Source organism: Molothrus aeneus, chromosome 16 (assembly GCF_037042795.1).
Source record: "Molothrus aeneus isolate 106 chromosome 16, BPBGC_Maene_1.0, whole genome shotgun sequence".
NCBI classification, from domain to species: Eukaryota; Metazoa; Chordata; class Aves; order Passeriformes; family Icteridae; genus Molothrus; species Molothrus aeneus.
In genome coordinates this window covers 14,740,466-14,766,446 of record NC_089661.1, presented here as the reverse complement: position 1 = coordinate 14,766,446, position 25,981 = coordinate 14,740,466, and the positions used below count along the sequence as shown (strand labels likewise).

General features: G+C 51.8%; 1 protein-coding gene and 1 long non-coding RNA gene across 2 annotated transcripts; one reads left to right on the top strand and one right to left on the bottom strand.

Moving 5' to 3' along the window:
* Positions 1 to 10,895: 10,895 nt before the first annotated feature.
* LOC136563554 (uncharacterized) lies at positions 10,896 to 11,965 on the bottom strand. The gene is made up of 2 exons (XR_010784633.1): positions 11,788 to 11,965; positions 10,896 to 11,561 (listed from the first exon to the last, which is right to left on the bottom strand). It is a non-coding gene; the product is annotated as an uncharacterized lncRNA (long non-coding RNA).
* Positions 11,966 to 12,171: 206 nt separating this feature from the next.
* Positions 12,172 to 15,761, top strand: SOX8 (SRY-box transcription factor 8). The gene is made up of 3 exons (XM_066560800.1): positions 12,172 to 12,822; positions 13,943 to 14,181; positions 14,882 to 15,761. The coding sequence occupies exons 1-3, from the start codon at positions 12,380 to 12,382 to the stop codon at positions 15,613 to 15,615; spliced, it is 1,416 nt and encodes a 471-aa protein (XP_066416897.1). The 5' UTR covers positions 12,172 to 12,379; the 3' UTR covers positions 15,616 to 15,761.
* The last annotated feature ends 10,220 nt before the right edge of the window (positions 15,762 to 25,981 follow it).

The window sequence follows — 25,981 nt, the reverse complement described above, 5'->3', positions numbered from 1 at the left end:
CCTGCCAGGTGACGCTGGCACTCCCGGAGCTCCATCCCGGACCCAGCTCCCTCTCCTGGACACTCCCCATGCTCAGTGTCGGCACCGCTCCAGGCTCCCTCTCCACCCATCCCCAGCATCTTTGGGATGGGTTCATCCCCACCCAGCTCCCACCTCCACCCATCCCTGCTCCATCTCCCGAGGTTTCCCCCTCAGGCTGCAGTTCCTGTGCTGCTGGACACGGGGAAGAGCTGAAACTAAAGAAACTGCAGAGATTTCAGCAGCAGAGGAGATGCTCAGACCCAGGAGGGAAAAGGGGAAGTTATTTATCAGCTTGTCATTGCTTCCTCTCCCTGAAGCCCAGAGAAACTGGAGCCTCAAATTCAGTGTAACAGACCCTGCTGCCTTCTCCAGGAACCTTCCCTTTGACCACGGCTTGGTCAGGGGGTATAAAAATCCCTTTTCCCCCAAAGCCTGTGCTCCTTCCTCTTCCTTAATCCTTATTCTGGAACCTCTCTCCCTGTGGCCTCCCTTGTTCGGGGATTTTTCACTCTGCATCTTCCAGCTCCAACAACTTTGCTTCCACTTTGGGCACTGAGTGGCAGCATCACCACCGTGCTGGGCTTGGGGCACTCTGCCCCACCTCTCCTTGCCCCTGGAGCCTTTCCCTGGGGCTCTGCACCCTCCAGGCCTCCTGAGCTGGCACAAGCCCCAGCACCCCAGGGCTCACTGCCCGTGCTTCCCTTCCTACGGACAATTGCAGGATCTGGGAGTGCCTGGTGCACCTGGATGTGCCATTCCTGGGGCTGTGCAGGTGGAGGGAACAGAGCAGCTCCGGGTCTGCCTCCCACTGCAGAGCCTCTGACAGCTCACATGGGAGCTCTCCCTGCTGCCAGCTGAGCTTTACATAATACATGCAAATTACCAGGGCTGCTAATAGACCTTCCATACTTATCCTCACCTCAGAAGGTGCTTCACTGTACTTTTCCATTAACTCCCCCCCTCCCAGCCTCCCCTCTCCCCCCAAACCCAGCATGTTCCTTGTTCAACCCCACATGGTACCAATAACCACCACCCAAGCATCCCCATCCAAAGGGGTTCGCTCCATCCAGATTTCCCTGGCACCTCAGCTCCCTTCCCTCAGTCCAGGCTCAGACTCTCATGGTGAGAGAAGGAGAGAATCCCATTTTTCATGCTCAGGAAAGATTTAAAGATGTGAAATCCAAAACTTTCCGGTCTTATGGCTTTTTCTGTCTTCCCCACACCTCTTGTTAAAAGAAGTCTTAACTTTTCCTTGATGCCCAAACCACAAGAAGAACTGAACCAAGAGCACAGAGCCTTGCCTGAAAACCAAACTACATTTTGCACACACACAAAAACTCTGCCTGGAGCAGTTTATCAAGTGCCCCTTTGACCCAAGGGGGCATTTGCACAGGCCCTGAGCTGGATGCTGCAAGCTGAGGTTGCACTGCTGGAGAGAAGAAAGAGCAGAATATTCCTGGTATTTTATTACCAGAGAAATGACTCAAATAAATTTTCAATTGATGAATTCCCCTGCAAAGTTTTGCAACACAGAAGCAACACCACCAGAGCACTGAGCAAAAGGGCGAAGCCAAGCACCCACAAAAACCACACAGAGTGCTCTGCCCTTAGCACCTTTTTTGTTTTCTTGCCTTTCACAGCCAAGCTGAACACTTTGGGATGGTTGCTCGAGGGGAGGGTTTGAAGTTCTTATCTCCCTGCTGCCTCCTTGTTTGAAAAGCTGTGGAAAAGAGAAAAAAGCTTCCCTTTGGGTCTCAGGCTGTCCAAAACCACCCCAGCCTGCAGCTGGAGGATGCCCTGGGAAGATCCCTCTGCTCCAGAGGGGCTTTAGGCAAGGAGAAGACAGGGAGAGAGATTCCCTTCTCCACCTTTGTTATTTTTTATTCCCATTCCAGGGGGATGCAGCTGCTCAGAGGACCCAGAGCTGATGCACTGCTGGTGCTGCACAGCCCTGCCAAGGAGCACTGAGCTGGAATAAAACCTCTCAGGGCAGCAAAAGGGCCTGAAGGTGTTCTCTAACCCCGAGCAGGCAGGCTGAAAGCTACTGGGAGCCTTTGAATAAAGCTGAGGGAAGGGAAAGCAGGGGAGATGGCAGAGAAAGAGAGGAGGAAGGACACCGGGGAGAGCCAGGAGCCCACAGGAAGCCAAACCCCCCGAGAGGGCTTTGGATTTCAGATTTAGGAAGAAGGAGCCTGAACCTCCCGTAGCTCTGGTGCTGGGGAAAGAAAATACTATTAAACAATACAGAAGGAGAAGGAAGATAAACTGGATTTAAATAATAGCTTTTATTTCAAAGCTCTCCACAGAGCCTGGCTGAGATTGGGGAGGGTGGTATCTAATTACTGAAATTTCTACAGCTGGAATCTGATGATGGTAATCACCCAAAAAGAGCACTTAAAAATGATTTAGAAGGAGGGTGAAGGGAGCAAATAATGCACATTTGTTGTCGAGAGCTTTGGGACCAGCTATTTACCTGTAAGAGCACTTCCAACAAGACCTCAAAGTATTTCTGGATTGCCAGAACAGCCATCCCTGTCACAGGGAACACACACAGGGCAGGACCAGGGTGGAAAAACTGCAGCTCTCCAAGTGACATTTGGCCAAACCTCTGCCCTGCTCAGGTGAGACCCCACCTGCAGAGCTGCCTCCAGCTCCAGGGTCCCAGCACAGGGAGGGCCCTGGAGAGAGTCCAGAGGAGGCCCCAGGATGAGCAGAGGGATGGAGCAGCTCTGCTGGGAGAGCTGGGGTTGTTCACCTGGAGAGGAGAAGCTTGAGGGTGACCTCATTGTGGCCTTCCAGGACCTGAAGGAGCCACCAGGAAACAGAGAGAGACCATTTCCAAGGGATGGAGGGGAAGGGACAATGCTGAAAGGACCAAACCTCACAGAGCCCTTTCAGCTGGATCCACCTTCCCTGCCCTCCCACCCCCGCCAGCAGCAGGTGGGGTTGGTCTCTGACCTCCCCAAACCCTCAGATCTTCTCCCATCTCCAACCTGCCTCTCACACAGCAGCTGCCTTGCCAGGGACTTCCCAGGCTCGGGCTGCTTCTGGAAAACCCCTTCAAAAGACACAAAAAAAGAAGGGGAGAGTAAAAGCAGAGGGGGAGGGCACACAGAAGGACACTCCACACCTGCCTTGCTCTGCCTGGCCTCCTTCCACACGGGAAGATCCTCAGGGAAAACATCTCCCATACCACAGCAGGCAATGAACACCCCCTGGGAATGGGGTGGGGGCAGGAAGGAGGTGACAAGCCCTCAGAGCACACTTTGGGGTCACTGCACACCCCAAATTGCGTTTCTCTCCGCCCCATCCTCAAGGTCCTTCACTCTCCCACCCAGGAGAGGAACAATCCCTGAGCTCCCAGAGCTGAGCCCCCATCACATTCCCCAACACCTTAACACAAATCCCCCCCCGAAGGAAAGGGAAAGGAAAGGGTTACACACGAAAGGGTGAAGCGAAAGAAGGGGGGAAAACCATCCCAGGGCTGAGGAATGTCAAACTGTCACAACGGCATCAACCGTCTCCTCAGCGAGTCTGAGCCTCGGCGCACGCGGAATCGCCGCGTCTGCGAGAAAAATCAGCTGTCACACTAAATGCTTCCATCTCCAAAAAAAAACCCTGCAAGAGCAGCTTGGCACCGAGGCACGGAATTGTTTTCTGCTGTTTTTAAAGCCAGGCACTCCAAAGAGATCAAAGGGCAGCCTTCCTTCCCACTGGAGCATCCAGCGGGAATCTGCCCGCTCGCAACCTCTCCAGCTCACACACAACAAGCACTTTCCACCCCACAAATTCTTGTGGGGCACCTCTCCTGCACTGCCAGCCTCAGCTCTGCTGCCTGTAGGAATGTGACCTGTCTCAAACCAGGCCCAGCTTCTTGGATTTGGTTCATTTGGCTCACCCCAAACCAGCAGCAGAACTCCCCAGGGCCTGAGCACAGCCAAGCACAAGTTGCACAACAAGCAGGTGAACTTTTCCTCTCCTCCACCTCTTCCCCCAACAAGGGACAAAAACATTCTCCTGCCCTGCTCCTTCCAGCTTCAGTACCCCAAACTCTCCCTCTGCCACCCCACTCTCCAAGAGGTTTCCTCACCTCACACTATAGAGGCATTTTGGGGTCTCCCTCTGACTTTCAGCCATTCCCACTCCTCTCTCCCACTTAAAAAAAACCACCAAAAAAAATTCACCTTCTTTTTCAGCAGCCCACACTTACACTTACTCACCAACCTGCAAACTCAGCTCTGCCCTGTGGCTCAGCCCCTCCCAGCCTCCTTTTCTCCTGCAGCCCATCAGTTTCAATCGCTTCCCCTGTAACTCACCTGAACCCAATCAGATCCTTGTTCCCCACCTCGTTGTCCCAGGTGTCCCACTCACCACAAGGTCCCACACCTTTGATTTCCACCAATTCCCACCCCTCCTGCCAGCCCCTTCTCCCTTCCCAACACCCCCAGACCCCCTTTGGTGCCAGGTGTGGCACATTTATCACCCCAAATCCAGCCCTGGGCAGCAGCAGCCTCCACCGAAGGCACAGCACAGAGCACTAATCAGTTTTTCATACGGAAACTGCAAACTGAGCCACGGGAAACTCAGCAGCCTGGATTTACACACGGGGGAATATCAGAATCGCTTTCATTTTGACTGAAAGAGTCATAACCTCGCATTTCACCGAGAGCTGAAACCAAACTAGAACCAGAGCGCGTGTCAAAGCCATACGAAACTACAACTTCTGCATGGTTTTGATGCAAAATAATCTAAGCAGGCTGGCAGGCTACAAATTCTAACGATTCTGTGGACAAATCTGGGGCAAGTTTAGAATTTGTACCGTAGTGTGTTACTTGTCAGTTTCGGTTTCACTGTAAATATTTTTAAGCGGAGCACCAGCGGGCTCTGAGCACAGCTCTCAGTGCCAGAGCGAGAGGCAAAGGAGCACGGCAGAGGCTGGAAACTGCTTTCACTGTGGAATATTTTAAGGTCATGTTGACTCTAAGTCCTGGCTGTTGGTGGTGTTGGCACCCAGGGATGGCATCTGTCCCTGCAGTCCTCCTATAGGACAAAGAGTGCCTCTCTTGCACTGTGAGCTCACATCTTCAAGGGAAAGGATGAACAGCTCCAAGCAGCTCTGCTGAGAGGTACCAGCCTTGTGGTGTGAGCAAAGTTCTCCTTCCAGCTCCACCGGCTTCCAGCATCACCAACCCCATCCAGCCATCCCCAGTCCACCAGGAAAGTGGGACTGGGCAAGAAAAGAATCATGGAATATGCAGAGCTGGAGAGGACCCACAATGGTCATAAAATCATAGAATATTCCCAAGTGGGAAGGTCCTGCAAGGATCGTCGGGTCCAGCCGCTATTCCTGTACGGGACATCCCCAAGGATGTCACCACGTGCTTGGGAGTGGGGTCCAAGGGCTCCTCTGGCAGCCTTGGGAATGTGCTTATTCCCTGGGGAGCCTGCTCAGTGCCCCAGCACCCTCGGGGGATGCGAAAACGGGAAAACCTCTCCCTGCTCTCCCCCAGCCCTCCCTGGCACAGCTCCAGCCGTCCCCGGGCACCGCTCGGGGACACCGCGGGGGGATCAGCGCCCGCCCGGCACTCACAGTACAGGAAGGCAATGGAGCGCAGCAGCACGATGCGGGTCAGCCAGAAGGTGCCCGGGGAGAGCGGCGGGGCCGCGGCAGCGAGCCCGGCCTCGGGGGGCTCGGGGGATGCAGCGGGGGCCGCTCCGGGAGCTGCATCGGGGGCTCCGGCCCGGCCCGGGCCGCGCTGGCGCAGCCCCGCGCTGGGAGCCGCCATGTCGGGCACAGCGAGCATGTGCGGCCCGGCGGGGCGGGCCGTGAGGGGACACGGCGGGGACGGGAGAAAAATAGGGGAAAAACGGGCAGAAATGGGGAAAAACGGGCAGAAACGGGGGGAATGCGCTGCAAAGCGGCGCCGCTGTGTCGGGGACAGCGAGCGTGTGCGGCCCGGCGAAGCGGGACGTGAGGGGACACGGTGGGGACGGGGAGAAAACGGGGAGAAATGAGGCAAAACGGGCAGAAACGGGGCAAAAAAAGGCAGAAATGGGGAGAAAGTGGGAGAAATTGGGAGAAACTGGCAGAAATGGGGGAGAAACTGATAAAAATGGGAAGAAACCGACAGACTGCTCTTCAAAGCGGGGCCGATGTGTCGGGTATAGTAAGCGTGTGTGGCCCGGCGGAGCGGGACGTGAGGGGACACGGCGGGGACGGGGAGAAACGGGGCAAAACGGGCAGATACGAGGCAAAAAGAGCAGAAATGGGGCAAAAAGGACAGAAATGGGGGGGAAACTGGCAGAAATGGGGCAAAAAGGGCAGAAATGGGGAGAAACTGACAGACTGCTCCTCAAAGCGGCGCCGCCGTGTCGGGGACAGCGAGCGTGTGCGGCCCGGCGGAGCGGGATGTGAGGGGACACGGCGGGGACGGGGAAAACCAGGGGGAAGACGGGGATAATTCTCTGCGAACCGGCGAGAAAATGCAAAATTTTATTTAAAAAATTAAAAAATAAAGTAAAGTAAGCGGTCAGCGCGGCTGCGGAGGTGTGAGAAGGCTGGAGCGTCTCTGTGATGAGGCTGTGGGAGCTGGGGCGGGCTGGAGGAGGGAAGGTGAGAGGGGATCACATCTATTAAAATATTTCCAAGGGGTTTTGGGGGATGATGCCGGGCTCTGTTCTGTGGTGCTCCGTGACAGCATGTACAGTGATATCCTAAGCTAAATCAGAATCTAAATTGCAGAATATTCTGGTTTGGAAGGGACTGGCAAGGATAATGGAGTCCCTTCAGTGAATGGCTCACATTGAATCCACAACCTTGGAGTTGTCAGCACCATGCTCGGATCGGCTGAGCTCAGGACAGATTAACACAACAAATTCCACCTCATTTTACAGAAGAACTGGTTTACATGGAGGTGGCAGGGCCGTGGAACAGGGAGGGTGTGGATCTCCCTCTCTGGAGACATCCCAAAGCCACCTGGACACATTCCTGTGTCACCTGCTCCAGGCGACCCTGCCTGGGCTGGGGAATTTAAGTGCATTATAAGTTCAATTCCTCAGGTTTTTCTCATAGAATCACACCATGGTTTGGGTTGGGAGGGACCTTAAATCTCATCCAGTTCCAATTTTAGGCACCTTCCATTGTACCAGGTTGCTCCAAGCCCCATCCAAGCTGGCCTTGGACACTTCCAGGGACCCAGAGGCAGCCACAGCTTCTCTAGGAATTCCATCCCAGCCCCTTCCACCCTCACAGGGAAGGATTTCCTCCTAAAATCCCATCTAAATTCACTACTTATGATACCACCATGATTTTTACTTTACATAATTTACAGACATCAAACACTTGGCTGCATGGAGCTCATAAATAGTATTTTTGAACATAAACATACATTGAGTATCCCCTTAGTAAACACCTCGGTGCTGGTCACTGAGAAAGCATCTGCTATCAGGTGTAACATTATTCAACACTTCCCAGCCTCTAAACCGGTCCCTTCTAAATGCCTCTTTTGTTTTTCCAGTTTCCCATCACTGCTGCTCGCATTGTTCTCCTTAGGAAAAAAAAATAGAAAAAATGCCACATAATGGTGCATTGTATAGGGAAGGAAAAATCAGCTGTTTGTTAAAGGCCACTGGAATACTGCAGTTCTGGATCGGCCACGAGGTTTGGAGAGGAAAATTTAAATAGATGGGAGCTAATGGTTTCCTTTGTGGGGTCTTTTACAGCAAATTCTACATTAAACGGAGGTGTCTGTAAAACAAGCTGGATAATTGAGGAAATTACTGCGGGAAAGTGGAGAGTTTAGGCTAAAGTTTAGCAAAAAGGAAGAGTAATTGGGGCTGGGAGGGGAATGCTGAGCTGGGTCAGGTTTCATTGCCGAGGGTCACTCTGAGATGTGCCAGTCGTGGACCAGGAGCACCTTCCAACAGGACAAGCTGTGAATTTTAAGCCTAAACCAGCAGAAATGTGTGAAACTGAAAAGGACTCAATTCACATAACAGGCAGTGGAAGGCTTTCCTGGAAGATGATTCAGGCTAGAAAGAAAAACATGTGATAAACCAGTTGATTAGGACACCAAATGACGTCTTTTCTGTCCCAAATGTGACTCGAGGACCTTTGTGTGTCCCTCCCAGCTCAGATACTCTGTGATCGCACAAATCCCTTTGTGGGGACCATCACCTGTGCTGGCTCTTCTGCTCCCTTCTTGATTTCTTCTTTTATTTTTATCTGGCGACTTGAGGAAAGAAAACAGTGCAAAAATAACTCAGACAAGATATTTCAGAGCGAGCTTTGGAGCCTTTCAAGCCTCCAGGGGAAGGCGATTCATGAATGCCAGGCGGGCAGGGGCATCATTGATGCTCATCTCCATTCACCAAGCCACCCCCAGCGCCACGTCCCCTATTTTGCTGTGTTCCAAACCAGCTGCAGCAGTGCCAGGGGAACAAGCCTTCACTGTCACAGCAGCCAGCAGCTGTCCCCAGCAGCACCCCAACCCCGCTGGCTGGCCCTGGCACCCGAAATCGCTCTGTGTTCATTCAGCTCTGGCCTTTCTCCCCTCTGGCTGCCAGGATTTGGGTTGAAAGGGAGCAGAGAAAGCTGAAATCGGGAGCTTGTGAGGCAGCATGAGCACGGGGGGCTGCTCTGAAGGGAACAGACATGCAGCTGTGGATAATGCAGGCACACACCGAGCGCTCAGCTGCGCTTGCTGAAGGGGACGTGGGCACCTCACAGAGAATTCAGGAGCTTCCTTCTGCTAAGCCATTTTTTTTTTTCCAGCAGTAATAATTCTTCCCTTTAAAATCCCCAATTTTCCCTGTGGAAATCTGGTCTTTAACTCCAGGATTAAGGCTGGAAAGGATTTTTAGAGGAAGAATCACCTTTTTTTTCTCATGTATTTGTGCAGGTTAATGAGGAAGGGCTGGTTCAGAAGAGGGATCCTTAAGTGGTACTGTAGGACAAGCAATGAATAATCACAATAATCATAATTAATCACAGTAATCCCCATTATTTTGAAAAGATGCCACCCAGGCTGTGCTGTGCAGGAGGAAAGAAGAGATCCTGTGCCAACATCTAACATTTAATGTGTAATTCAGACACGGGTGGGTTTTGATCCTGCATCCCAGAGCACATCCGCGGGCTCCAGAGATTCCACGTGCTCTCATCCTCTAGAAATGCCTTCCCTGGCTGCCACTGGAAAGGAAATTTTTCCTTCCTGGCATGAGCAGGGCTCTGCCTGCTCTGGAGCCAACACACACACGCGCTCTTATTCCTGCAGGAGGAAGGGGTATGGAACAGAGGAACCGGGATGGGACGTGGAACAGCCTCCATCCCACAGGGGTGCTGAGGATTCCCAAGTGGGAGTGTGATGGAGCCAGGCACACAGACCTTGGATTTACTGCCTGATTCCCAGAAACACTGCCTGAGCTGGCCAGGAACTTTCTCAGAGGCCACGTCAGAAAATGAAGCAATATTCTAAATATCAACCTCTGCCGTGCCCACTCTGTCAGGAAGAGCTGGATCTGTTCCCCCAAATCCGCTCTAAACTGGGTGCACTCCTAAAGGCTCCACTGGGCCACAGGAACCTGGGTTTGTTCCCTCCAAGATCTGCACCCTTTTCCTGGGAATGCTGATGTCAGGGCCTGCTGTGTTAGGCCTGTGGGATCCTGCCCTGCAGCTCCAGCCCGTGCCCATCCCTGGGCAAACATCCCCATCCTTTGTCATACAAAAATCCAGCCACGAGACCCCGCGGGACAAACAGCCCCACTTGAACCCACTTGTTCCCCGGGCATTATCTCATTCCATTTCATGGCTGAGTGAACTTCTCAGGAAACCAGAGCTCCTGAGCACCTCCAGGTGCTCCAGCTCCCTTCTTTCCCTGCGTTCTGGCTGTGTGAGGCCAGGGAATTGTGCTCCATCCCCCAGGAGTGACTCAGGAACGTGGAATGGTTGGTGCGGGATTGGGGACGTGCAGCAGGACACGTTCCCTGCCCCGCTCCCAGGCACGGCCTCATCCCCGAGCCCATCTCTGGAACGAGAGGAAACAACCACCCAAAGTCACCTTCCTCCTTCTACCTGTGCTGCACAAAGAGGAATTCAAGCCTGTGGGCTGGGATGTGCAATTCCCTGCCTCAGGCAGGCCTGGGGAGCCCTGGAAGGCAGCAGCGAGCAGGGAAGAAAACCAAAGTCTGTAATTCCTCCTGTCCTTGGGGGCTTCTTTTGCAGGAATCTTTGGAGCTGAAGACTGGGAGCAGAAAAAAGGGGTTCTTGTTCCCATTCCTACCTCCAAAACTCCGAGCATCCCACAAATCCCTTCCCAGCCTCAGTCACGCACTGAGGTTGGGATCTTCCGAGGAAGGTGCTCCGCAGGAGGGGCTGGATTGGGAAAAAATGGACTAAAAATAGTGATTATTGCTCGGACTCACCCCTGGATAAAACAGATGAAACACTGGAATTCTGTGAGTCAAGGTAAATTGCCTAATGAGACAGGATTTATAGGAATATGCATTAATTATGGGTCATGGGAGAGGGAAAAAAAGGTTTTCCCAAGTGTCCAACAGCATTGCAAAGTCACCAATCCACAGCCCAGGGAAACATAAACTCATCCCCAATCTCATTAAATTTTAGAAGAAAATTTCAATTATTCAATTAGCAAGTCCAATTTATTTAGTTTGCCTTGAGACTTAAAATAATTTTTCTTTTAAAGATGCTTTGTAAAATTGTATTTCAAATATGTCACGCTGCAAACAGAAAGCTGAAAACTGGAAAAATTACAGTTTGGGGTTTTAAAAAAAATAAATTAAATCCTGTTTTGCCATTTGAGAGAACAAATTAATTTTCACATAGAAGGCAGACGAATGTTTAAGCACATTTAAACACATTTAAATTCAAAGCATACGGTTTATTTATTACACATCACAGTAATTAAACAAAACCACCATGTTCCTGGTACTTTTTAAACGCTGCAATGCTTGAAGCCTGATTTCTTATTTTCCCCCTGCCAATCTATCGTGACCCTCTATTTTTCCGGGGGGAAGCAGCAGATAAAACTTGAATTTGGCGAGTTGCTTTTATTTCCCCCTCCCAGTCGCAATTAGAAGGCTGAACTCCGCGGATAATTAAAATCAAATGCTCCCAAGAAATGCTGGAAGAGCAGGGCTGGCTCGGAAAGGGACAACTTAAACTGACGGGTGAGATTTTGGGGGTCACCCTCCCTTTTTCCCCCATCCAAAGGCTCACCCCGAGGTGCCGCATCCTCCTCCGGCCGGGACCTCCCGGGCGCTTCCCGGTGCTCGGGATGGAGCCCGCTGCGGGAAAGCTGCGGGAAAAGAGGAGGGGGAGTCGGGGAGGGGACACGGAGGGTCTCGTGTCGCTTTTTTCCAGCGATTCCCCGATTTCCTCCGTTACTCGCCCGTCGGAGAGAGCGGGGCCGGAGCGACGCGCTCGGGGCTGCGGGAGCGCCCGGCCCGGGGGCGCCGGGATGGGCTACGGGGGACACACAGGGAGCTCAGCCCGCCCGGCCACGCACCGACCGTCCCGAAAACACCTGGAAAAGGGGATTTGAAATAAAATAAAATAAAGTAAAATAAAACAAAATAAAAACGGCGGCCCCACGGCACCGCTCCGCCGTCCCGGAGCCGCTGCCGCTCCGCCACCCCCGTTCCGCGGCGCTGGGAAAAGGACGCGGCCGCTCCATCCCGCACCCGCTGCCCGGTACCCCGCTAGAAAACCGGGACCCCCGCTGCACACCGGAGCGTGAAACACATCCCCACCGTCGGGGGGTCCCCGCCAGTACCGCGCGGCGGTGGAGCGCCCGGACGATTTGCAGCGGAAAAAGCACAGAGGAGCCGAAAGAGGCAGCCGGAGCAGGAAGCCGGAACAGTGGCGGGCCCGGGCGGCGTCCACCGGGCCCGGGCGGCAGCGGGACCCGCAGCGGGACCCCGGGCTGGTGGCGGCTCCGGCCGGCGGAGCGGGAGCTCTGAGGCGGCGGGCAGGCGGTACGGGCCCGCCGTGAGGAGCCACGCCCCCTATGCAAATCACAGCGCCCTCTCCACCAATGGCGAGCGGCGGCGGGGGCGGGGCCGCTCGCCCTGCCCTTAAAGTAACTTGTTGCCAGGGGCCCCGTTTCGCACTGGACGTGGAGCGCGGCGCGGGCAGCGCGGGGCAGCGGCGGCAGGACCGGCTGCGGAGCGGGGGGTATAGCGCGGATTTTGAGCTGAGTTTTGAGTGTTTCGTGTCTTTTTTTTCCTTATCGAACTTATTGCTTTTACTTATTTTTCTGCGGCGCCCCGCGGAGGGTGCGCGGCCCCCCCTCCAACCCCGGGCGGGCACAGCGCGCGGCCGGCCCGGCTCCGCCGCCCGCCGATGCTCAACATGACCGAGGAGCACGACAAAGCGCTGGAGGCTCCGTGCAGCCCCGCGGGCACCACCAGCTCCATGTCCCACGTGGACTCGGACTCGGACTCGCCGCTCTCCCCCGCCGGCTCCGAGGGGCTGGGCTGCGCCCCCGCGCCCGCCCCGCGCCCGCCGGGCGCCGCCGCGCTGGGAGCCAAGGTGGACGCGGCCGAGGTGGACGAGCGCTTCCCTGCCTGCATCCGCGACGCCGTCTCGCAGGTGCTCAAGGGCTACGACTGGAGCCTGGTGCCCATGCCCGTCCGCGGCAACGGATCGCTCAAAGCCAAGCCGCACGTCAAGCGGCCCATGAACGCCTTCATGGTGTGGGCGCAGGCCGCCCGCAGGAAGCTGGCGGACCAGTACCCGCATCTGCACAACGCCGAGCTCAGCAAGACCCTGGGCAAGCTCTGGCGGTGAGTCCCGACCCGACCCGACCCCCGCGCCGCGTCCTCCGCGGCCGGACTCCCCTTCCCAGCGCTGCTGTAAAGCTTCTGCCCGCTTTGTTTTTGTTACTCTGGGGTTCTCGGAGCCATCCCAAGGGAGGTACCATCCCCTCCCCGAGCATCCCGGCGCGCCGCGAAGGACAGACACAGCGGCCCCTGCTCCGAAAAATCCCCCGTGCAGGGGCTTGGGCAGCCTCGCTCCTGCCGCGGGTGGATTTTCCCTGCTCCATCTGGGAGATGCACAAGCCCTTCCCTTGCCTGCGGCTTCTCCATTCCCACGCGATGAGACTTTTTTAATGACTTGTTTTATGGTTTTTCCTAATTTTTTTTTCCTTTTGGCTCGCTTGATGCTTTACAAGCTATAAACGCAGCTAAACTCATTTTTTAGCAGTTATTTTAACGAGCTTCCTAATTTCCCTGCTTATCTGCTCAGTGCTGCCCGGGGATGCAAACTTTTATTTGCTGAGCAGCATCCGAGCCCGCTTTGCTTTCCAAGGCTCTTCCCCGAGCCACTTTTCTCCGTGTGGTTTGTCCCGTGGTGTCTCCCTGTACCTAATTCCCATCTTTTCCTGCCCGCTCGGGCCAGCGATGCTCCCGCTGCGGTTTGAGCCTCTCCAAGAGTTTGCAAAGAGAGGTGTGGGCAGGGGGCAGAGAGTTTGGAAAGCAATAATCCCATCCCTGGTGCCTTGGTGGTTTCTTTGTAAGCACCAAACAAAGCTGGAAATGTTTGTGGCGGTGAGGGGGTGGCATTTGCAGGGCAAACACGGGAATTGTGTTTTGTAATTGTGTTAGAAATATGGAAGGGGGATTTTGTTTTGCCCAGTTACCCCGTCCATAGTGGTCGGGTTTTTCATGCTGCTGTAGTTGGTATTTTAATCCATTTTTTTGCCGTGGATTTTAACTCCTTTTTACCACAGCAAATTAATTTCGTAGTTAACTTGCCGAGTGCTCGGATCCGCGCATGGGAAGTGGGGATGTGCGAGTCTAAAAACAAGAAGAAAACTTCTAAGGAAAAGATCCTAATTTTGGCTTTTTTATTTTTTTCCCCTCTCTTCCTCACTAAAACAACCAACCCCCCCAAAAAAACCAGTTTATTGAGCGAGAACGAGAAACGTCCCTTTGTGGAGGAAGCCGAGCGGCTCAGGGTGCAGCACAAAAAGGATCACCCGGATTACAAATACCAGCCCCGGAGGAGGAAAAGCGTCAAAGCCGGGCAGAGCGACTCGGACTCGGGGGCTGAGCTCAGCCACCACGCCGGCACTCAGCTCTACAAGGCCGACACGGGGCTGGGGGGCATGGCCGACTCCCACCACCACGGCGAGCACGCAGGTAAAGGGCGGCATTCCCGCTGATCCCCGTGCCCTGGCGGGTGGGATGGGATCCCGCTGCTTCCCACCCTGCAGGAGTTGTTGTCCCACGAGCTGTGCTTGGGAGCGTGGCCGTGGTTTTCCTTAGTGAGTGCTCTTAGAGCTGGCTGTCCCATAGGGAATGCCAAAGCACCGGGATCCCAGTGTCCCTGGATGGGGAGCATTAATTATTCTGGGCTAATTATTTGTATGGTGGGCTAATAAGGGTGCCTGGGGAGTAGGGTCCCAGGGCAGAGCTGCCCAGCACTGGGAATTGGCGTGCTGACAGATTCTGGAAGCGCTGTGAATGTCCTGCAGCCTCAGACCCTGCTGGGATCATGGCCCTGGCTCCCTCTGTCTCGGGACCCTCAGGGAGAGCATGAGCTCCATCACGGGCTTCACTCTGTGAATGCACCCCTTGGGGGGACTTGGTGCTGCCAGGGTGTCCTGCTGTGTCCCCCAGTGATCCTGATGGGCTCCCAGCTTCATCCCATGTCCCATGTGGGAAGCTCATCCCAGGGGGGACGCGGTCACAGGGGTGGACGTTCCCTGTCCGACACGGTGCCGCAGATTTAAATCCCCAAAGAGAGCGACAGCAGACAGGTGAAACCCATTTATTGAACGGTGAAGGAGTCGGGTGTTCTGTGGTCACTGCTGAAACCTCGCTGTCCCTCCATCCCCAGGCCAGCCCCACGGACCCCCCACGCCGCCCACCACCCCCAAAACCGACCTGCACCACGGCGGCAAGCAGGAGCTGAAGCACGAGGGCCGGCGCCTGGTGGAGAGCGGCCGCCAGAACATCGACTTCAGCAACGTGGACATCTCGGAGCTCAGCAGCGAGGTCATCAACAACATGGAGACCTTCGACGTGCACGAGTTCGACCAGTACCTGCCCCTGAACGGCCACGCGGCGCTGCCGGCCGAGCACGGGCCCGGGGCCGCCTCCTCGTACGGCGCCTCGTACGCGCACTCGGGCGCGGCCGCGCAGGTGTGGACTCACAAGAGCCCGGCCGCGGCCTCGCCCGCAGCCCCCGAGCCGGGCCAGCAGCAGCGGCCTCACATCAAAACGGAGCAGCTGAGCCCCAGCCACTACAGCGAGCAGCAGCCCCACGGCTCCCCGGCGCACTCCGACTCCTACGGCTCCTACGGCGGCCAGGCCTGCGCCACCTCGGCCGCCCCGGCCGCCACCGCCGCCGCCTCCTTCTCCAGCTCCCAGTGCGACTACACGGACCTGCAGAGCTCCAACTACTACAACCCCTACCCCGGCTACGCCTCCAGCCTCTACCAGTACCCCTATTTCCACTCCTCGCGCCGCCCCTACGCCACCCCCATCCTCAACGGGCTGTCCATCCCACCGGCGCACAGCCCCACCGCCAACTGGGAGCAGCCCGTCTACACCACGCTGACCAGGCCTTAAAGGATTCCCCGAGCCTCCCGAGGCTCCCCTGGAATTATGCACTAATGAAGGAATGAGGAGGAAGAGCGTGGAGTGTTCCAAAGTGCCTCCTGAGCCGCTGGGAACTTTCTGCTGGTCGCCACCTTGCTTCGAAACTCCCACCCCCCCCCCCGAAAGGACAGAGCTCTGTTCTTATTTTTTTTTTTTTCTTTGATTCGTAGGATTTAAGTAATTCAAAAAAACTAAAAAAAAAAAAAAACCCAACCAAACAAAGGGCAGAAAATGTAAAAAAAAAAAAAAAAAAAAAAAGGCAGCAAGAGGTAAAAATAAAAGCATAAGGAAAAGGACCAGCGATGCCTTTTGAGTAAATGAAGGACAAAATGTTGGACTGAGCCGAACTCGCTCGGCCTGGAAGTTTGGCCAAGTGCAAAATGTGGAGAGAGAGAGGGGGGGGAGACAAAACAACTACAAAAAAGCTGTTTGAGACTTTCAGGGTCTATTGCAATGTGAGGAACGGACCAACCTTGAGGGCAGGAACTCACTGGGACCAACAGGGATGAGCCCCAAAATCCCAGAAAAATCCCGTGGGAAGAGTCTGATGGGACCAACCAATTCAGTGTCTGAAGTGTTTGTTGATTTATTTTATTTTTTTTTTAGTCAGGAGTTCTTCTAAGCAAGGTTTGGCTGTAATTAACATTTTGTTTTGGGGTTTTTTTTTTGTTTTTGGAAGCTTCAAATGTTTTTGGTTTTGTTTTTTTTTTTTTAATCTGTTAAATATGTATTTATGTTCTGTATTATTTTGTCTTTTAATTAATGAAGTCATTTTGTGCAAAACAAAAAAAAAAGTAGAATTTTTAAAAGATTTTAAAGATGGGGGAGGGAGCCTAAAAAAATAGTGGAGATGATACAATAAACTGGTGTTATGAGTCTATAGATTTTCCTTGGTTTTTGGGTTTTTTTCATTTTGGAACCGCTGCAGGAGCCGTGCTGGAGAGAGGGACTGAAGGAATCTGCCTGGAAACTCCAATGGGAATGTCAAATAACGAGGGGGGGAATTACTAATTCAACTGGGAGGCTCAAATGCTGCCTGAAAAGGGCAGGTGATTTTCTGGCCACCTGTTTTGGGCCGTTAAAATCGGATTTCAGGAGTCTTCGGAGGCTTTCAGAACCAGGACTACTTTAAAGGAGCTGTAATTCCATGAGAAACGAGCGACTTCTGCTTTAATTTTGGCTTCTAGGGACCAGATATCATCCATCAAGCTGTGAAACTAAAATCTCCTCCACTAAAAAAATGGGTTTAGGGTACTTAGTTTTTAGACTAATATTTCATTGATATATTTCTACTTCTTCCATTGTATGCTGAGCATATAAATAACCATCTATTTTATGGGAACTCGTGCCTTTAAAAGCCTTTGTAAATCTAAACCCACCTTTCAGAGGTTATTCATCTTTTTACCTTTTCTACGTTTCCTACTCTTTTTTCTAAAAAATATTTTTTTGCATATTTCCTTTTCGTGGCAGGGGAGGGAGGGACACGCTGGGCTGGGGGAAAAGACAAAAAAAGCTCATTTTTATGCAATCTATTTTTCTGTATAAAGTTTGAAAGACTTTTTGGTTGTTACTGATCTGTTCTCTTCACTCGCTTCTGACTAAGCAATGCTAACTTTTGTACAGATCCATTTGATAAAATTAAAAAGTGCTTTTTATCAAGGACGTGTTCTGTTTTCTTTCTGCTTGTGCCTGTTTTCTGTGCCTGGGGAAAAAAAAAACCTGGGAAAACAGCTTGGAAGGCGATGGAATCTTCAGAATAAAATATTTTCATCAAGGATTTATTTCCCTTTTAATCTGGAATTTTTTTTTTCTCCTCGCTCCTTTTCCCTGTGCTTTTTGTGTTTCTTTGAGTTTTTTTTTTTTTTTGAAATACAGATAAATTAATTTGATTTTTCCTTTAAGAAGGGCATTTCCATGCCCATAATCCTGAGGATTTCAGAGGATTTCGGGCTGCTCACACGAGGCTGGGTTTGCAAGGCTTTAGCCCCAGCTGATTTTCCTTCTGTAGGGAATTTACAGGAAGAAATTCCCTTTTCTGCTTGGTGAGCCCTGGTACATAAATCCCTCTGAGTTAGGAGAGCAACCAAGTTGCACGTCAGGCTTGGTGTATTTCGTTTTTCAACACGGTCATTAACGTTGTTACATCTGCAACTTTTATTTTGCTTCCTTGCAGCAAACATTCCCTCCCTGTCCTGCTTTTGTCTGCTCAGGCAGCAAAGGGGATCCCAACCTGGGAGGAGGAAAAACAAAACAAAATTGGGATTGGGGAATTCCAGCCCGAAGAGGCTGGAAGAAGAAGGGGAATAAATGTGATGACAATTAATGAAGCTGCAGCCCGTTGAGGAGGGCTGGGGAGCAGAATCCCGGGCGGAATTTGGTGTTTGCAGCCTCTGCCAAGAGGGGCTGGAAGGCGACACCATTTTCTCCGTGCTCCTTTCCAGAGCTCCTGGCAGGGGGATTTCATCCCAGCCGGAGCCAAAGTGCAGCGTAATTCCCTTCCCTTCCCTCCCTCCTCCTCCTCCTCCTCCCGTGACTCTGCAGATTTCCCTGATTTTAATCCTGATTTATGCCTGGAAAATGGAAGAGTTTTGGCTCTGCCCTCCAGGCTGGGGTTTGCCTCCAAACCAGCACGCTGTGAGGGGGAAAAGGAAATAAAAGGTGAGGTGGGAATGGTTTTGGGGGTGATCTTTGCTTTCTGCTGGATGGTTGGTGGTACAGCTTGGAGGGGCTTCCTTGGTGGCTGATAAAAACAAAAATTAACATATCCGTGTGAGATAAAATGGTGAATCACCCAAAATAACTACATTAAAAATTGAAAATCACCCCAAAATATAAAGGATGGCACTGAAGCATGCCTGGTTCCTGGGAGAGCACGGGGAGGGGGCTCTGTGCATCCAGGATGGATCCCTGTCTCCTTCCCCTTCTCCCAGTGCCTCGTCCTTGTCCCAGCCAGGAGCTGCAGGGTGAGTGTGGAGCTCTCATCCCAAGGATTGCACTTCCCAGCCAGGCGGGTTCTGAATCCACTTCCTGTGGCTGCATTTGGTTTTACTTCCCCTAAGCTCTGCGAAAATAAATTGAATTTTTACTGGTATTTACAGAAATAAGGTAATTGAATTGTATATCTGAATATAGATCTGTATTGTATTTTATGATGGAATCGGGGCTGGGAGGGATCCACAAGGATCATGCAAATCCAATCCTGGTTTTAGATATCATAATTCTATATTATAGATCCATTCCACAGGTTCAGGGGGCGATGGGGGCTTTGGAATCACCAGATCCTGGAATGGTTTGGGTTGGAAAGGACCTAAAAGCTCATCCTGGTCCCACCCTGGGCAGGGACAACTTCCACTGTCCCAGGATGCTCCTTCCAGCCTGGCCTTGGACCCTGCTAGGGCTGAGGTGCTGAAGCAATTCCAGGGAGCAGCTCCGGGGGTTTTGAGGGGCTGGGGATGAAACTCGGGGATGTGGCAGAATGGATGTTCAGGAAGGAGCCAGGCAGGTAAAATGCAGCATCCTGGATAACCCAGGGCTAAAACTCAGGGTTTAAGGGGAGCTGGACGTCCCCAAGATCTCCCAGATTTCATTCCCTACTCCTCAATTTACACTTCCTCTCAATTTCCCATTTGACAGGAAAACACAGATGAGTTTTTACCCAAAAAAAATGATAATTTTGATCAGAAATTACTGCCGCATTTCCACGTTTCGTCCTCCCCTTCCCTTTGCTGCTCCGGCTGAGGGAGGAGAAGGATTTTCCAGGAGTTTTCCAGGCTGAATGGCAGCATTGTGTGTCCCTGCTCGGGGCTGGTGGCTCTGCAGAGTCAATGAGATCAGGTGAAACCAGGGCTGCCTTTTGACCCCTGGCTGCCAACAAAAAAGGCTTCTCAAGATAATTGCAGGAATCCACGGGTGAGAAAAGTCCCTCCATTTTATTTCTGGAAGTAGGGAATAAAGAGTGTTGCTGTTTAGCTCAGACAGTGCTAGTTAGCAAGAAAGAGGAAATTAATTTTATAGACCATATCCACATTCTTTTCTGCAGGCTGGAAAAAAAAGTCCCTTCCCATCCTCCTTGTTTTAATTTTTTCTGGAGTGACATCAACTCCTGTTGAACTTTTTTTTTTTTTTTTTTTTTTTTTTGACTTGTAAAGAAATGACTAAAAGGCATTTTTATGACAGCCTTGAGCTTCAATAAACTTCCACACAGGGATGTCCCTGCCTCTGGATCGACCTCTTCCCTCTGCCACCTTTATATTCCCAGGGCTGTATCTTCTCTGTGCCTGGGATTTGGGGAAAAAAATAATAAAAAAAAAGAAATATAAAATAAAAATGCCTGGAGATGTGATGTCATTTGGGATACAGGAAAAGCCTTTTCCAGCTGATCCTGGGAGGGCAGAGCTTCTCTGCCAGAGAGATTTGGGAGCAGGAGAGGCACATCTGAGCCCGTGAGAGGGTTTTGGTGGCCATGGGAAGATTTTGGTGGACATGAGAAGGTTTTGGTGGCCATGGGGGGGTTTTGTGGCCATGGGAAGGTTTTGGTCCCCATGGAAAGGTTTTGGCGGCCATGGGAGGCTTTTGGTGGCCATAGGAGGGGTTTTGGTGGCCATGGGAAGGTTTTGGTGGCCACCTGAGGAGGTGGCACTGCAGTGACCCCAACCCTGTCCCCACAGAGCTGGGCTGAGCTTCCCTTTGGGAACCTTTAAGGAAACTCCAACACTGCTGGAAAAGCCTTCAGGGCCCTGAGTTTGCATTGAGGGCTCTGAGGGCAAATTCCTAAACACGAACTGACCAAGGGCTCCCAAGCCCCTTTGTGGGGGTGGGAGGAGGGAATTTCACATCAATTCCTGGCTGTCCATGAGGGATACATGGAAAAACTCCAGGAGACAACAATGCCACGGCCTCAGCACTGCCCCGCTCCTCCTCAGAGACCCTGCAGGGGCTCCTCCAGGTTTTTTGGGAGTTCTCCCTATGGACACAGTGAGGGGAGCCTGCAGAGGATCCCAGGATGCTGGGAGAGCCCATCCAGCCCTGGATCCATCCCCTCTCCAGCAGCGCCAGCTGAGCCAGGGCAGTGCCATTCCCAACCCATTCCCAGCCCATTTCCAGGGCAGGAATTTGGGATGGCACCAGGCTGAGGCTTGGGGAGGGGAAGCCATTTCCCAAAATGAGTCAGCAGGAGCTAAAAATAATGTCCCCGGAGATAAACCCAAACCACAGCCAATGGGGTTCATTCCAAATTGCTTCACTCCCTGCCGCCCTGCACCCCCAGCCCGCCCTGCTGGGAGGCTGCAGGGCAGTCCCTGCCCTGGGCTGGGGTGCAGGGGGTGCTGCTGGTGGGATTTTGGGACTGGGAGCCCTCCAGGTGCTCAGGGTGGGTGTCAGTGTGGGGCTCCTGTCACAGAGCACTCGCAGAGGTTCCAGGCGAGGAAGAGAATGAGGTGGGAAGGGAGTTTATGATATTCCAGGCATCGTTTTTATCCACAAAGCCACGCTGTGTGCATGGGGAAACTCCGTTTGAGCAGAGCTCAGACGCCAAACCAAGCCCAGCTTCTGCTGCAGCCCAGCACCACAGAGGGCTGGGACACTGTGGGGTGGCTGCTGCCACCAACACGGGGCCTTTTTCCCAGGAAAAGTTGGGATGAAGGGGGTGGCTGCTGCTGGAATCACAGCTCTGCCCTTGCCAGGCTTGAAAGCGCCGCCAGCATCGCTGCTGACCCCCATTAAAGTGCTCCCATATGGCCCCAGAGCTCAGGCAGGCCCAGTGTGTCACTGGCTTAACTGCAGGCTCGGGGCTGACCTGATTTAGGGCAGCCTGGGTGAAAAAAGGCCAGTTGGACACACTGAGTCAGGTTTAAAAGCCCCTTCTTTCAGTTTATCGTAAACAATTAGGGGTGAAACCCAAGCTGCTCCTAATCCAGAATAGGAGGGGTTCCCTCTGTGCTTTGAACCCACTCTGGGGCTGGGCTGGTTTGGGGAAACTGAGGCAAAGGCACTGCTGGGGTGGGAGGGGAGGTCCAGGAGGAGCCACACACCTGTCCCAGCACGGCACATCACAGCCACCCCATCCCAAAACCTCCCACAAATCCCATCCCACCCCAGAACATCACACAAATCCCACCCCAGAACATCCCACAGATCCCACCCCAGAACATCCCACAGATCCCACCCCAGAACATCACACAGACCCTATAGAATATCACACAGATCCCACCCCAGAACATCACAGCCATCCCAGCACCTCACACTGATCCCATTCAATCCCTTCACACTCATCCCAGCATAGAATCTCACCCTCATCCCATCCATCCCATCCCATCCCATCCCATCCCATCCCATCCCATCCCATCCCATCCCATTATCCCATTATCCCATTATCCCATCCCATTATCCCATCCCATCCCATTATCCCATCCCACCCCTCTCCGTGTCCCCTCCTCTCTCTCCTCCCCGCTGCCCTTGGCTCCCTGTCCCTGTTTGTGGCTCAGGCAATATTGGGACTGTCAGAGTGACATTAAAACATTCACCCAAAACACCTCTGCCTGCCTCTCTCCCCCCCTCTCTCATCTCCCTCCTCCTCTTTTCCTCAATTTTTTTTTTTTTTTCCTGGTGCACGTCAAAATTCCCAGAGTGGGGCTGGGAAAGGGTTAAACATTTGGAAAGGTCTTGTTTGAGGTAGAGTGAATTTTAACCACCACACACATAACGAATGCACAGCAGCCTGAATTGCTGGTGAGGAGCCAAGAGCACAAGAGAGGAGCTGCTGAATTTTAATGATTCATTATTGCATGGAAGGCCTTTGTCTTCCTTTATCCGGTGCACAATAAAAGAATTAATTGGACAGAAAATGGCAGGGCAAAGAACTGACAAGTCATTAAGGGGCTCTGAATGGCTGATTAGGTGCACATTGGGGGTGGAATTTCAACTGCACTGTTGCAGCAAGGGCTCCAGAATAATAATGGCATGGCACAGTTTATATTTTGTATGCAGTACCAGAAAGGCCTTTCTGTCGGCATTGTGGGGCTATTTATTCTGCTGTCTATTTAGCCATTGTTGGCATTGTGCTGCCAATAAGAATGCGCAAACAAAGTTGGGATTTTTTTTATTTTCTTTTTTTTTTTTTTTTTTTTTAGAGGTTGGGCGGGGGGGGTTTGGATTTCAACTTCAAAATAATTGGGGAAGCAGAATCTCGCTCCGTGCGTGGTTTTATTAATTTTGCTCTCTCTCTCTCTCTCTGTGTGTGTGTGTGTGTTGAGGACTGGCTGTAAATATTTAGACTTGCCAGAAGGAGCTTCATTTAGCACGAGGAAAAAAGAAGGAATAAACTTCTCCTGCTTCTTTCTTTCTTTTTTTTTTTTTTTTTTTTGGCTTTTTTCTTTTTTGTTTTTGGCTTTCCCCGTTCCCAACGAGCCGGCGAAGCCCCGCGCAGCTGCCGGAGCCCCCGTGGTGGTGGAAACGCCGGGGCTTGGGGCAGTGAGCGCTGCTTCCCCGGCCCCAGGCCGGGAGGAGGATGCAGCCCAAGGAAAAGCAGCCAAGTGGAATCATCGGTCGCTAGGAAGTGCCTGGGACACCTCGCGCTCGCATCCCTCAGCCGCGCTGCTGCTGGTGGTGGTGGTGGTGTGGAGTTTAAATAAAACCCACACACACACAGACACAGACAAGGGAGGGGAAAAGGCAGGAGTACAAGCCCGGCCCGCTGGGTAGGTGTGATTCCCATGAGGAATGGGCTTGGTTGTTAAAAGGAATAACAAATAGGAATCGCGGTTCGCTGTCAGGGCTGGGCGCAGCTGCTGTGAAGTTTCAGGGGGAAAAAGGGGACTTGAATGGAGATCCAGCTTCCTTTCCTTTTCTCTTCCCTTTTCCCTTTCCCTTTTCCCTTTCCTTTCCTTTCCTTTCCTTTCCTTTCCTTTCCTTTCCTTTCCTTTCCTTTCCTTTCCTTTCCTTTCCTTTCCTTTCCTTTCCTTTCCTTTCCTTTCCTTTCCTTTCCTTTCCTTTCCTTTCCTTTCCTTTCCTTTCCTTTCCCTTTTCCCTTTTCCCTTTTCCCTTTCCTTTCCCTTTTCCCTTTTCCCTTTCCTTTCCCTTTCCTTTCCCTTTCCCAGCTGATTGATCTCATCCAGCTCCTCTGGAGCATCCCTGGATGCTCCTGCCAGCGAGATGGGATGGACTGGGATGGACTGGGATGCACTGGGATGCACTGGGGCCGATCCCCGCTCTGCCTCCCATCCCAATCCATTCCCCATTCCCCGTCCTTCCCAGCCCAGGAGCTTTAAGGACCCTCCCACCCCTTAAGGGGGTCCTGGCTGGAGGGCACAGGGACAGCTCCGTCTGCTCCTCCTCCGTCTCTGATCCCAAATTTCCCTGCCTGGGATGGATGGGAGCAGAGGGAATCTCATCCCTACGTGGGGTGATGCTTTGAATGAACAAAAATCAATTAGGAGTGGATGTCAGGAGTGGTTTTGGCAGTGAGGGAGGTTCCCAGAGCAGCTGGGGATGCTCCATCCTTGGCATTGTCCAAACCCAGCACTGAGGGCAGTGGGAGCTGTCCCTGCTCTGCGCCACATTCCCCCTGGAAGCTGCAGGGCAAGCAGGGGTTAACAATATCCGTGAAAATGAGGATTTGAGTGTCCTGGAGATGGATGAGCTGCAACCCAAAACCTTGTTGGGAAGGAAGAAAGGGAAAAGCAAACTGGGGCTGGGACCTAAATGCCAAAAAACAAAAAAAATTTAAAATATAAGTAAAACAAACAAACAAACAAACAAACAAATATATATATAGATAAATAATACCAAAAATGCCACTCTCGGTAGGATACAGCAATGAGAGTGAAATAAAATGTTTGTTTAACTGAATATTCAATGAAACAAAACTATTTCAATAAAATGCTGCAATAATATTTGAGGAGTGGCACTCTTCATTCAGAGAGGGAAGGGATGTGTGGCAAACACAAATAAAACAGAATAGAATAGAATAGAATTGAAAATAGAAAATAAAATAGAAAATAAAATAAAAAATTAAATAGAAAATAAAATATAAAATTAAATATAAAATTAAATAAAGTGGGAAGGTAACTGGTTCCACTGGAGTTTTTTCTTCCTTTAGCTCCTTAACAGTGTGAAAGAAGAAAAAAATGTTATATCAAATATATTTAATATATTTATATACACTTATATTTCATATATATTTTATATATTCATGTATATTTATTCTGTATATCTAGTGCCATTTGTGCTCCAATATTTTAGATATCAATTTATATCTTTTTATATATTAATATTTTAAATATATGTCCACATATCTTGATATATTAATATATTTACAAATATTTAATATATTTATATATCCTTATAAATTTATTTCTCTAAATTTATTTATATGTTTAATGACTTGTAAATATATTTTAATATCTGGCTTGTGAGTGAAAAATCCTGAGTTTGGGGTTTTTCCAGGGATACATTTCCAAATCTTTGGGAAAATTCACTCAAACCAGGATAAATCCTGAGTTTTGGGGCCTTCCCAGGTATACATTTCTAAATTTCTGGGAAAATCCTCTCAAACCAAGATAAATCCTGAGTTTGGGGCCTTCCAAGGATAAATTCTGAGTTTGGGGTCCTCTCAGGGATAAATTTCTAAATCTTTGGGAAAATCCACTCAAATCAGGATAAATCCTGATTTTTGGGTGTTCTGAGGGATACATTTCTAAATCTTTGGGGAAAATACATGAAAATCAGAATAAATCCTGATTTTTGGGTCTTCTCAGGGATTCAATTTCTAAATCTCTGGGAGAATCCACTGAAGGCAAGGCTGTGGAAGTGCTGCTGGGCTTTGGGGTGGTGAAGGAGCCTGGCCAGGACTGTCCTGCAGGAGGGAAGGGTCAGCCTGGGGAGCAGCTGGAGCTGCCTTGGGGAGCGCCAGGCAGAGTCTGGGAATGGGAACAGCCCGATCCCAAATGGGGCTGTGCCCCCATCCCACCCCACCCCAGCTTTCCTGGGAATGGGAACAGCCCGATCCCAAATGGGGCTGTGCCCCCATCCCACCCCAGCTTTCCTGGGAATGGGAACAGCCCGATCCCAAATGGGGCTGTGCCCCCATCCCACCCCAGCTTTCCTGGGAATGGGAACAGCCCGATCCCAAATGGGGCTGTGCCCCCATCCCATCCCACCCCAGCTTTCCTGGGCATTGCCATTCCCCACCTCCCAGGAGCTCCTGGGCTGTCCTGAGCTCCCAGCCCAAACCTCAGGACACAGATTTCCAGCCTGAAATGGCTCCAGCAGCATCCTTTGGATTTTCCCTTTTCCCTAATTACAGGGATTTGTTTTTATTACCACCACGGGCTTGTTCCAA

What these genes read in the sequence shown, in the direction of transcription:
- SOX8 (XM_066560800.1), top strand. Translation starts at nt 12,380, where the DNA reads ATGCTCAACATGACCGAGGAGCACGACAAAGCGCTGGAGGCTCCGTGC. An exon ending in ACCCTGGGCAAGCTCTGGCG is followed by an intron (nt 12,823 to 13,942) that starts GTGAGTCCCGAC and finishes CAAAAAAACCAG; the next exon opens with TTTATTGAGCGAGAACGAGA. An exon ending in CCACCACGGCGAGCACGCAG is followed by an intron (nt 14,182 to 14,881) that starts GTAAAGGGCGGC and finishes CTCCATCCCCAG; the next exon opens with GCCAGCCCCACGGACCCCCC.